At 40.7% G+C, this 13,571-nt stretch overlaps 2 protein-coding genes across 3 annotated transcripts; both read left to right on the plus strand.

The window, feature by feature from the left end:
• Positions 1-4,752: 4,752 nt before the first annotated feature.
• LOC142524362 (disease resistance protein RPM1-like) lies at positions 4,753-7,631 on the plus strand. Of its 2 annotated transcripts, none has more exons than XM_075628320.1 (2): positions 4,753-6,915; positions 6,997-7,631. In XM_075628320.1, exon 1 carries the CDS (start codon positions 4,756-4,758, stop codon positions 6,688-6,690), a length of 1,935 nt encoding a protein of 644 aa, XP_075484435.1. In that variant the 5' UTR covers positions 4,753-4,755; the 3' UTR covers positions 6,691-6,915; positions 6,997-7,631. The 2 variants fall into 2 exon arrangements, with proteins under 2 accessions (XP_075484435.1, XP_075484444.1); XM_075628329.1 differs by having other exon boundaries at positions 7,025-7,631.
• A 3,158-nt stretch (positions 7,632-10,789) lies between these two features.
• Positions 10,790-11,218, plus strand: LOC142537152 (uncharacterized). The gene has a single exon (XM_075642713.1). It carries the CDS (start codon positions 10,790-10,792, stop codon positions 11,216-11,218), a length of 429 nt encoding a protein of 142 aa, XP_075498828.1.
• The last annotated feature ends 2,353 nt before the right edge of the window (positions 11,219-13,571 follow it).

Genomic DNA, 13,571 nt, shown 5'->3' on the forward strand with positions numbered 1-13,571 from the left:
GATTCAACCGCGCATGACGTTGACAACTATCACAAGACATTACCAATTCTTGAGCATCATGCAGCACTGAGGGCCAAGAATAACCGGCGAGCAGTACTTTTCTTGCTAATGCATAAGCCCCTAAATGATTTCCACAACACCCCTCGTGAACTTCTCGGAGCACATAATCAGCCTCTTTGTAACTTAAGCACCGAAGAAGTGGCCCTGCAAAGGACGTTCTAAACAACACGTCCCCAACCATTACATAGCGTGAACATTTTATCTTCAATTTATGAGCTTCGCGAGGGTTATCAGGAAGCTTTCCCTCTTTCAGGTAATCAATTATGTCAGCCCTCCAATCCTCTTCTTCTTGCTCAGCTGCAGGTGAACTCGTGTGAGGTGTGAGTTCGATTTGAAATACCACATCTCTATTCTTCCAACTTCCCATCGTTCCAGCCATTTTGGCTAGAGTGTCTGCCTTTTCATTTTCTTTCCTGGGAATCTGTTCAAATGTAATCTCTGTGAATTTCTCTCTGATTCTGTTCACTTCTCGAGCATACTCAATAAGCTTCTCATCTTTCACATCATACATCCCCTTCATCTGTTGCGCTACCAACTGTGAGTCAGAAAAAATAAGTACCCGGGTAGCTCCCACATTTATGGCTGCTCGAAGTCCTGCCAAAACAGCCTCATACTCTGCCTCATTATTGGATGCTCGAAAGTCCAACCTTACAGCCAACTTCACTTCTTCCCCAGCTGGTGAAATCAGTACTACTCCCACCCCACTTCCGTCCTTCGACGAGGAACCATCCACATACACCTTCCAAGGGTCCTCATTCTCCTGATGTACAGTCTCAGCCAGAAAATCGGCTAACGCTTGTGCTTTAATAGCTGTTCTCGGCTCATACTGGATGTCGTATTCTCCCAACTCCGTAGTCCACTTAACCAGGCGGCCGGACATATCAGAATGAGTGAGAATCCTGCCTAATGGACTGTTAGTGAGCACCACAATCGGATGAGATAAGAAGTAAGGCCTCAAGCGTCTGGCTGTCATTACCAACGCCAAAGCCAATTTTTCCAAACCCGAGTATCGGATCTCTGCCCCCTTGAGTGCATGCGAAACATAGTACACCGGCTGTTGAACTGATCCATCAAGCTTGACAAGGACCGAACTCACGGCCCCTTCAGTGGCAGATAAATATACCCACAAAGGCTCCCCCGCTGTCGGTTTGGCTAGAACAGGAAGCTCGGCAAGGTACTCCTTCAGTTCTGTGAAAGCCTTCTCGCAATCCGGCCCCCACTCAAATTTTTTCGCCTTTCGCAGGGTCCGGAAAAAGGGTAAACTTCTATGGGCGGATCTCGAGATAAAACGTGCCAGCGCAGCAATCCTCCCTGCCAACTGCTGAACATCTTTGGGCCCCTGAGGAGAGACCATATTTTGGATAGCTTGAACTTTCTCAGGGTTAGCCTCAATTCCCCTCTCCGTCACCATATAACCCAGAAATTTCCCACTCTTCACCCCAAATATACACTTCTGAGGGTTCAACTTCAGCCCATAGGACCTGAGGGTGGAAAAGGTCTCCACTAAGTCAGGTATGAGCAGGGCTGAATCCTTAGACTTTACCATGATGTCATCCACATATACTTCCACATTCCTCCCCACCTGCTTAGAAAAGACTTTATCCATCAACCGCTGATACGTGGCTCCGGCATTTTTTAGTCCGAAGGGCATGACCACGTAACAGAAAGTTCCTTCAGAGGTGATGAAACTTACTTTATCTTGATCCTCCACGGCCAAGGGGATTTGATGGTACCCCTGATAAGCGTCCAGCATGCACAAATACTGGTGTCCGGCTGTGGAGTCCACCAACTGATCTATCCGCGGCAAGGGATAACAATCTTTAGGACATGCCTTGTTGAGATCTCTGAAGTCCACACACATCCTCCATTTTCCCGAACTTTTCGGAACAAGAACGACATTCGAGAGCCAAGTAGGAAATTGTACCTCTCGAATGTGCCCGGCACTGAGCAACTCTCCCACCTCCTTTTTTATAACTATATCTTTCTCGGGCCCGAAGTGCCTTTTCTTCTGCTTCACGGGACGAGAATTCGGCAAGATGTTTAACCGATGTTCTGCTACATCTGGACTCGTCCCTGTGAGCTCTTGGGCTGACCAAGCGAACCTGTTGAGATTAGCTTGTAAACAAGTAATAAGTTTTTCCCTTACCTCTGGGTCAAGGTCAGGGGCTATTCTTAGAGTTTTCTTGTCAGGCCCCAATGTCACGATCTCCGGCCTCTCATCCATCACCTCATGAACCTCTCTCCTTACCACGGGCAACCCGCTTCGCCCCCTTCTAATCATATTGACCTCCACACGTGCCCTCTTCCCCTCTTCTTTCACTATCCCCTCATAACACCGACGAGCGACTTTCTGGTCCCCACATAAGACTCCAACCTCCCTCCCCACTGGAAACTTCAACTTCTGATGATACGTGGACGCTACAGCTCTGAAATCTTTTAGGGCCGGTCGCCCCAGAATTCCATTGTAAGCGGATGGGGTGTCCACCACAGTAAATGTCGTCATCTTGGTCACCCGCCGAGGCTCATGTCCCAAAGATAAAGGAAGGACAATTTGACCCAGCGGTGGGATGGCATGTCCTGCGAACCCATATAGAGGAGTGGAGATTGGTTCAAACTCAAATCCTTCCACCTTCATCTAATCCAGAGTACTCTTGAACAGGATATTAACAGAGCTTCCATTATCAATAAAGATTCGTGCCACATCGTAATTGGCAACGGTGGTCGTCACCACCAAGGCATCGTTATGAGGAGCCACAATGCCTCGGAGATCCTCTGGCCCAAAACTGATGACAGGATCATGGGGTAAGTTCGCACTCCTCGATATTTCAAAATTCTCCAACCTCCTCCCATGCGCCTTCCGCGCTCGCCCGGAATCCCCATCAGTAGCACCCCCCGAGATCATATGAATCATTCCTCTCGTCGGGTGATTATCCTCATTCGTTCTCCTCCTCGGTTCAGCGGGCTCCCGAGGGACATCCTGACCTCGACCCTCTCTCCTCGGCTCTTCGATCCTCGGATGTATCCATGGAGGGCCTCGACCCCGCCTAGAAGACGGGCGAGATCTCAGCTCACTCCCAGACGAGGACCCTTCTTGTCTACCCCGTGGCGGAGGTCGAGCACTGCTCTCGACCCTCTGCGACTTCTCCCCCCTCTCCCCCGACTCCCTCACCTCCATCACCTTATCCCGACTCCTATTCAGAGGAACATGTGATGAGAATTGTCTTCTATCTTTGGTTCTGTCCTCATCTCTTTCCCCTGCACCCCTCTTCTTTCCACCTCTCTCGGCTCCCTCCACCCTACTTCCTCCGGGCCGGTTTTCCATCCTCCTGTATCGTTGAGCATCCTCCAGGTTGACATATTTCTCAGCTCGAGCCAACAAATCATCATAGCTCGACGGAGGCTTCTTGACCAACGACTTAAAAAACTCTCCTCCCCTTAGTCCTTGTGTAAAGGCACTTATCATGATGTCAGGGGTAGCCGATGGTATTTCTAGTGCTGCAGTGTTGAAGCGCTGGACAAACTCCCGCAACGTTTCAGCCTCTTGTTGTTTCATCACAAACAAACTCAAATAGTTCTTTTGATGCCTCTTGCTGCTGGCAAATCGGTGCAAGAAGGCTGCAGAGAAATCCTCGAACGATTGTATGGAGTTGGGCTGCAGGGTATTAAACCATTGTTGGGCTGACCTCACCAACGTGCCCAGAAACACCCTGCATCTGACTCCGTCCGAATATTGGTGCAACAGAGCCGCATTCTCAAATCTCCCCAAGTGTTCCTCAGGGTCTGTATGTCCGTCATACTCTCCAACGTTTGATTGTCGGAAATTCGGAGGAAGCCCTTCCTCCAAGATGGCTAGTGAAAAAGGGCTTCCTCTCTTGGGTACCGGCGCCCTGCTTCCCACCTGCTCCCTCAACCTCCTTATCTCTTTCCACATCTCTCCCATCTCACTAATCTCCCCACTCTGGAGGGGTTGCGTCTCTTCAACCCTGCTATGATGGACCTCAACATTTTCCTCCCGCTCCTGATGGGCGGCTTGTTCCTCTACAAACATAGACTCTTGATTCCTCTTCATGGCCTCATCCACTGTTCGGGTGATAAATTGGCCCAGCTGTTCCAGGGTCAAGTTTCCCACATTCTCATTGGGACGGGTTTGCTCGGCCCTCGTCTCGTGGATGGGCTGCTCAGTTCTGGCCTCTTGACGAGGTTGTTCTTGTCTCGTCTCAAGATGCGGTTGTTCCTGTCCCGCCTCAGCGCGAGATGGTTCGGGTCCCCTCCGAGGACGCGATGATGCTGAGGTGGCTCTTCCACTCCCTCTCCTCCCTACCATCTCTACGTCTTAACTCAAAAGTTTCCCACAGACGGCGCCAAGTGATACTCACGGGAAATTTAGGGTCCGATCCACGCAAGCGTCACTAATCCAGACACGGGCTTCAAAATTACCCTGGGCCTGAAATCACAAATAAGACCGTTAGGAGGGGGCCAGGAGGGTATCCTGGCGTAGCCCCTCCGACGCTCAAGTCAGAGACTGAGGATATATGGGGGAGCAGCTAAGGGCGCTGCTGAAAATAATATAGTGAATGCCATATCGTACGCTCAAACCTGGTATTTATAGGAGAATACCTGGGCTTGTCATGGGCCCTTCACCTGTGGGCTACCTGTGGGCCTTAGATATGGGCCGGGGGTTTGGGCCAGATCTTGATGGGCTCATCCATGGGGTATCAATACGCATTTCCAAGAATGAGTGTTTGTGGCCGCATCATCATCACCACACGCTTTCACGATGTAGGCAATGTTGCTCGTTGTGATACCAATGGCCATCTATATCATTTAAATCCTTTGACTGCTGAAAAATCAGAAGAGTTGTTTTACAGAAAGGCATTTCCACGAAGTTCGTGTCCTCCATATTTAAAGGAAATCTCAAAAAGTATCTTAAAGAGATGTGAGGGTCTGCCACTTGCGCTTGTTGTTATCGGTGGTCTTTTAGCAACCAAAAACAACAATCTTGAAGATTGGAAAATGTTCGAGCGTAACATCGGTCTTGAATCACAAGAAGACTATCTCAAAGGAATTAACAAATTACTCTCTCTTAGCTATTACGACCTGCCCTACTATCTCAAAGCTTGCTTCTTATACTTGAGCATTTTTCCAGAAGATGAATTGCTCTTAAAGTGGAAAATAATTCGATTATGGATAGCAGAAGGTTTCGTGGAGGTAAAAGACGGAAAGACACAAGAAGAAGTGGCAGAGTCCTACCTTAACGAGCTTCTAAACAGAAGTCTAATCCAGGTAGCACATACATATGGAGATGGAAGGCCCAGCAAGTTTCGTATCCATGACATTCTACGAAACTACATCATCTCAAAATCAATAGAACACAATCTTCTCATTGCACCCTGCGGAGAAGAAGTGAACTATCCTGATAAGATCCGACGCATGGCAGTTAATACTACATTTAATGACACAAAGGAATGCTGCAATGTTCAGTATCTTCGATCTTTGTTTTGGTTGGAGTTTGTAGATTCAAAATCTGGATTGGTCTTCCAAAAGGTTTTTGGTGGTCGTTGTAGACTATTGAAAGTATTAGATGTAAGAGGAGCTCCAATAGATAGCATCCCAAGTGAAGTGTTCAAACTCTATAACCTTAAATATCTATGCTTAAGGAGGACAAACATCAAACTTATTCCAAAATCAATCGGAAATCTTCGAAACTTAGAGACATTAGATCTCAAGAAATCCGAAGTGACCGAATTGCCCATTGATATTCTGAAACTTCACAAGCTTCGGCATCTCCTAGTGTACTCGTACGGATATGTGGACGTGTTTCATTCTACTACACGAACGTTGAAGGCTCCGTATGAAATAGGACGCTACTTGACATCCTTACAAAAGCTTTGTGACATAGATGCAGATGAAGCAGATGGCATTAAAATAGTGCGGGAAATAGGGAAGCTAACTCAACTCCGACGATTAGGCATTACGAAGCTGAGAAGAGAAGATGGAATGGATCTTTGCTTGTCGCTGGGGAAGCTTATTAACCTGCGCTCGTTATCCATTCAATCCATCGATGAGGATGAGGTGATGGATTTGGATAACTCTTTATCTTCTTCACCTTTGCCATTTCTTCGTAAAGTTCTTCTGAAGGGACGTTTGGAGAAGTTTCCTCAGTGGGTTTATTCCCTCGACGGGCTCACCGAGTTACATTTTGAGTGCAGCAGATTAAGAGAGGATCCATTACAAAACCTCGAAGTTTTGCCCAATCTGGTATTCCTAAGAATTGGTAGACTTTCATATGAAGGTGAAGAATTGATTTTCAAGGACACAAAATTTCAGAAGCTCAAGAAATTGATTCTTCAAATATTAAGAGGATTGAGACGCGTGAGAGTGGAGAAGGGTTCCATGCCTCATCTGGTAGAAATGACATTTGAGGAGTGTAAACTAATGGAGGAGTTGCCAGAGGGCATCGAGCATTTACGCAATCTTCAGTATGTTGATTTCTCAGAAATGTCGGAGAAGTTCATTGGGAGACTTATCAGGCAGAAATACAAAGGAGGGCTTGAGTGGAAGCTTGCGCATGTTTCCAAAGTTGAGGTTTGGAATCGAGTCAATTATGAATGGAAACTACAACAGTTCTAGTTTGAATCTGATATTCTGTTTTCAGTCCACGTATGTACCCTCGATTGGTCCTTCATTCTCATTTGCCCTTTACCCATCTCTCCATCTCAAATGGGCAACAAACCTCAAGCCCTTAACCACCGAATCCACTGACCACTGGAAACCATGGATAAAGACACGATTTTTAGTGACCATAAACAAAGAAGAAACAAAAAAAGCGATGAAGTGAGTCACCTTGGAAAAATGGCAAGTTCTCCTCTCCTTGGCAAGATGCAATTTTTAGGGTTAAATTTTTTCAACTTTTCTTTTTTGTTATTCAATTAGAAGTAATTTTTGTTCGAGTTTCACATGCTAGCCCAAAAATTTCGGAGGCACGAGTCATAATAATCGGGACGAAGCAGATGGCATTAAAATAGTGCGGGAAATATGGAAGCTAACTCAACTCAGAAAATTAAGCATTACAAAGTTGAGGAGAAGATGGAATGGATCTTGGCTCGTCGCTTGGGAAACTTACTAACCTGCGCTCATTATACATTTCATGCATTGACGAGGACGAGGTGATGGATTCAGATCAACTCTTTATCTTCTTCACCTTTGCCATTTCTTCGTAAGATTTTTCTGAAGGGACGTTTGGAGAAGTTTCCTCAGTGTGTATGTTCCCTTGATGGGGTCGCTCAACTACAACTGTCCTGGAGCGGATTAAGAGATCTTAAGCTTGTGGAGTTCACTAAAATATCGGAGAGATTCATTAGGAGACTTTCTATGCAGAAACATGAAGGAGAGCTTGTGTGGAAGCTTGCGCATGTTTCTGAAGTTGTGCTTTTCATCCTAGTCAATGTTGAATCGAGACGACGGCTGTTGATTGAGACGACAGCATGTTTTTGAAGTTGTGCTTTTTCTCTTCGGATGTGTCATTATTTTATTTTATTTTTGAATCAAAAGCATGTCATATATAAAAGCAACGGTGAGTCGCTATATGCAAAAGAACTACCACTAGACAAATCCCAAGGCGCAGTTACATAAGACGTGAATACCGCCACTCACTTACCAAGCAATCAAAACTAAAATAAAATAAATAGAAGCAGTTTCTTCTTCCTTTTGAAATCGATTCGAGCAAGGCATGACGGGGAATGAGATTTAATAGATTCCGGAATGTATCGATACTCGAGTTAATGAAAAGATTATAAGAACCAGCAATTTGAAAACTTTGATAGGTGAAGGGGCTCTATACCGTCCCTTTTCCCTGCTCGATGCGCCGTGGATACGAGATGCTGTTTTGTACGTCTTGTTTGTGTTCTTGTATAATGTGCCGATTTTGTTGAGTTGGGAATGTTTTGTACCAGAGCTTTCAAGCACAAATCGAGATGCAGTTGTCCCTTTGCATTTTGGTGTCGTGCTTGTCTCTGAAAACCATGAATTTGAGCCAAGCCTAGACCAGATATACATCACATTTTCGAAAAATACAAGTAATACTTCACCCTCCATTTCAATAATTTGAATGTATCAAGTTTTGTAACAGACATATACATACATATACATGCAATTTCAAACCACATTACCATTTTCGAAATCCCCTCGCATACTAGAATGTAACATTCATTGCAACCAACCTTCAAAGCTGTTAAACTCCAAATTATTTGTTTTGACCACATAATAATCACAGCCACCATAAGAGCATCCGCATTGGTGGGTGTTAAGCTCATCAAAAATCGTGGGGTCCACATGCCACATACACATTATATTAACAAATCTATTCTCCCACATTCATTTTAACATTCACACTCATTATTTGTGGGTCCCGCTGTTCACTCATTCATCTTACTCTTATTTTACATTAAATAAATTCAATTTCAAATATTTTAAGAAATTTAAATTATTATTATTTTATATTAATAATAATTTGTTTTTATATATTCAATACGTAAAATAATTTAATTTTATGAGTGTCATTTACTTAAAATTAAAAATTTATTATAAACTTAAAATAAAACGGTACAACATATAATAATAAATAACAATTGCATAAAAATAAAAGAAAATAAATTAAATTTAACAGAAGATGCAAAATACTAATTCAAGGATTGTTGTTGTATTGTGACCAAATATGTTCAACTAAGTCGGCACGAAGTTGGTGATGCACATGAGTGTCACGTATGCCCGGCTTCACGATTTCTTTGGATGAACCTTCTTCTTCGCCGCATCACGTTATTACTTTGACATGATTCAACTATTTGTCGACTTTGTTGAAATATCAATTACATTAGCTCTTTCCCCGGATCATAATCTTCGTCATCAACTTCAACCTGGACTTCGTTTTCACTTGTCGAGCTAGAGGTTTAACTACTGGAATATTGAGACATTTTGGAGTAAACAAATTCAAGTGTATCTGTTTGTCAAATTGTATGTTTGTAGAATAAAGAATTGTATAGTACAAGGTATCTATTTATATTGAAATTTGCAACGGCTATATTCCAACGGCTACTTTGCAACGGCTATTTTGCAACGGTTATATTCACCAACGGATACTTTAAACCAATACATAAAATAAGTAAGAACGTTTAGCGACGGTTTTTGAAAATCCGTCGCAATTAGCGACGGTTTTTTTCAAAATCGTCGCTAAATGTCCAATTTCTTTGGGCGTTAAAATAATTCAAAACACGTGGGGCCCGCGTGTCAGCAAATCGACGACGGTTTCTATAAAGCAGTCGCTAATAGCGACGGTTTTTTCAAAAACCGTCGCTAAGTATGCAATTTTTTTAAAAAAATAAACTGAGACAGGGGCGTTCATACATATGAACGCCTCACACTCTCTCTCATGTGAGTAGGCGTTATAACGCCCACTCACATTGGAGAGTGGGTGCCCTTAGCAATTGATTGGCCGTTGATACGACACACAGTCCACGCCATCCAAGGATAATTTACAGATAGGGCAAAAAACTTCTCAGGCTGGGTAATCTACACACTTGAAGAACAAAGAACGTTGGTGTAGAATGCGCTAAAACAAAGGAATATCAGTTTGGATTGCTAATATATGAGATGGAAAACTTGGAGAATCAAATGACAGTTGTGGAACAATCGATATTTTTTATCAACATTTCTTAAAAGATTGTAATGATTCTATTGCAGTAATAATTGAGAGTATGTATCCTTCTTCGGACATTACTATCAACGATACTGCATATTTTTAGCAGAGAGCTATTTCGGTACAGACTCTTGATGGTGTTCACTCCATAAATGAATACACGATATCTCTAAACCTTTATGAAAGAAATTTACATTTAAGCTCTGATACGATATGCCACTAGCTCGGATAGAAATGTTGATATATTGCGCATGATGTGCATACATAAATTCTTAAATATGATAAGATGTCATAGGATACCAAATCACGAGTTAAACTTGAAGTTTGGAACTCTGGTTATGTTGACGCGAAACATATATCATTCTCTTGGACTATGTAGTGGCACGGGATTGATCACGACGATACTCGAAAACCATATTTTGGAAGGAGAAATTCTGACCGAAAGTAATGTGGGTCATAAAGTGTTTATTCCAAAAATGTCATTGACCCTTTTATGATCCAAAACTTTCTATTAAATTTCAACGAAGACAGTATCATTAGGTTGTATCATACAAAATGTTATATTTATATTAACGATAAATGTTATATTTAAGATAGTTTTTCAAAATTTGTAAGATAATCATTTATTTTTAATTGTTAGATTTCAATTTAGCTAATTTGTATTGTAATTATTTGTTTTGATGTTCATATTTACTACTTTTTATTTAATGATATAAAATAACATTACGTATCGATTATATATTTAATTATGTCAAACATGACAGATGAAATATTATCTAAGGACACATTATTAACACGGCCTAATCGTGTCCGTAAGCGCAGTTGTTCTCATCTGAAGTTAGGGTTCCTCATTTTCCTCTATTTTAGCAATAATTCAACCAATTACATCTCTTTCAATCACCTGTTACGTTTTCGATTTGACCACGGATCTTTAGATTTTTTTTAACATCATAGTTTTTCCCCTGTAATACTGGAAATAAATTTAAGTGGCGGAGCTTCAGCAGCACCAATGTCAGGCAACCGCTGTTGATGGCGACGATGACGGCATCGACTACAATCAGAAGAGAAAACCGCGCCGGGAGACACCGCGGAGGCAGGATTGGCGAGACGGCGGGAGATTGCGCGGCGATCATTTGTTGCTGTCCATGCGCGACGATACATCTTTTAATCCTCGCTCTTTATCGCTTACCCACCGGTTTGTGCAAGAAGGCGTGGAGGAGGAGGAGGAAGCGTCATAGATTGTTAAAGAAAAAGAAGATGATGAATTCAATGGAGGAGAAGGAGAATCAGTGGAAAGAGAATTCTTTTGGGTTCTGTACAGATGATTGTTACGGTGATGAGGAATCGATCGACCAAAGCGACACCGTTGAATGGGACAGTGAGATTTGGGACCATTTCTATGCGTATGGTTTCTGGAGGAGCGGTTCTCAGAGGAACGAGCAACAAGTCAATGGCATGATTTCTTGAGTTGGTAATGATTCTTGAAGTGCATATTCTTCTACGAATCCCACCTAGCAGGGATGGATACCTCGTAAATTTTAAACAATTCGAGTGTGGCATTGTCTGAAATTCACAGCAATATTTTTTGGAATTTGGAATTTTCAATTCCACAGGGTATAGAATGTGACTGAAAAATTGTTCAAGCCTTGATGAAATATGAGTTCACATGATGATTTCTTGATTAACGTACCTCCATTATGCAGGCAAGTCATATGCCAAAATATGTAAGCTGCAAGTATAGAAAATGCTTAAAAATGACCCAATTTTACTTCTTTTGTCTGAACATTTATAAACGAGAGAAACTCCTTACTTCGAGCATGGAAATCTTAATTTTTTTTCCATTTATCCATTGGATATTATCACATCACAAGTTTAGACGTGAGAGGATGATGAGTTCTGTTTAGGTATATGGGGCCTCATATGTATAAACTTATATGTTGGAGAATCGAGCAAGCACACCTTCCATAGCTTTTGTTATGGGTTCAGGAGGTCGGCTATTGAGAGGTAGGTTGCATGATCCAGTATGAGATGACAAAAAATGATATGATGTTAGGCATCAGTTGCTGATTGCAAGAACATGAACATAGATTCTCTGATGAATATAGTTATGGATTCAATCTGGTTTTCATTCTTTATGCAGGATCGGTGGAATACAACCTTGAAATAATATCCTAATAAGCTATCTGGCATGTGGAAATTATGGAGCACAACGAATTAAATGCATTCATTTGATGATGATATATTGGTTACAATCATTTTGACTAACCTTGTGGTAGTTTTATGCCCAACTTTATTGACTCGTATATTCTAGATTTTTATTGACCCAATGTGGGAAAAACTAATTTGTAATAATATGGAGCAATGATGTCTGAACAATCAAATTTGTATAATAATTTTTGCTGAACAAACATTTCATTTATCAAAATCTCATGTTAAATTCAATATAAAATCTCACTATATAATGGTTGTAAATATCGTTGTACGATATTTTGGTTGTACTTTTAGCATTATTCGATAATATTTTGTATTTGGGTGCAAATATATTTTCATTGTTATATATATTCTTTAGTTTTTTTGTTCTCTCATCATATATTTTAATTTTTTTTCCTTTTTTTTTTAAAAACGACTTAATATGTGGTCGGCGATAGAAAGCAGAAACAAATATTCATTTTAAAAAAAAATAGTCAAGATAATTTTTCATTGCCGACATAGTGGGATTGTTTAGATGGACATTACCAAATTAGATGGTAATGATTAATGAATGCAAGGTGCAGGGGGGTAATGTAATTTTCATTTTATTGTATGTTACTTTTTAATTTAAATAAAAATTGGAATTGATTAATTTTATATTAAAAAATGAATTTAAAAATATATAAAAATGCAATAAATAAAGTTTATTATGTTAATTTTATACACTGATATTTATATAAAGTGTAGATAAAAAATGTAATTTATAAACTATCACTAAAGTAACGAAGAAACACAATACTTATAAATAATCACCTTGTTTCATTTGATGTTGAGTTTGGTTTATATGATAATTGGAATTAGGTAAAAATTTGTGTGAGATGGTTTTACGGATCGTATTTGTGAGACGAATCTCTTATTTGGGTCATCCATTAAAAAGTATTATTTTTTATGCTAAGAGTATTACTTTTTATTGTGAATATCGGTAGGGTTGACCCTGTCTCACAGATAAAGATTCGTAGATAGTCTCACAAGAGACCTATCTTGGAATTATAAAATTTTATTATCCATATTTTATTTATTATCTTTATATCATGTATTTTATCATCTAGTCCTATAATAACTTAAATTTTCAAATATTTGCTAAAAATATTCATCGAGATAGCAACTTTTATATTGTAGTTATATTTTTGGCCAATATTTTTTTGAGAACTCAAATAAATAAATGAATTATATTCTATAATGAAAATTCTTAATATTTATGCAGGAGCTAATTTAACAAAATCTGTAGATAACGGTGATTATATAATTCCAATATTTTTAATTATTCAACAACGTCAAATTTCGATGTTCTCTCACTAAAAAAACAAGACAAAAATTTATGTGAGACGGTCTCACGGATCGTATTTTGGGAGACGAACTCTTATTTGAGTCATCCATGAAAAAATATTATTTTTATACTAAGAGCATTAATTTTTATTGTGAATATCGATAAGGTTGACTCGTCTCATAAATAAAAATTCGTGAGACCGTCTCATAAGAGACCTACTCAAAAACAATTAAACCCTCGTGTTTAGTTGCCATCGTTGAGTTTGCCTGTTATTAATGGAATTCCTTGGCGGCTATCTGTGCA

The sequence above is a fragment of the Primulina tabacum genome, chromosome 2 (assembly GCF_025594145.1).
Source record: "Primulina tabacum isolate GXHZ01 chromosome 2, ASM2559414v2, whole genome shotgun sequence".
Taxonomy (NCBI): domain Eukaryota; kingdom Viridiplantae; phylum Streptophyta; class Magnoliopsida; order Lamiales; family Gesneriaceae; genus Primulina; species Primulina tabacum.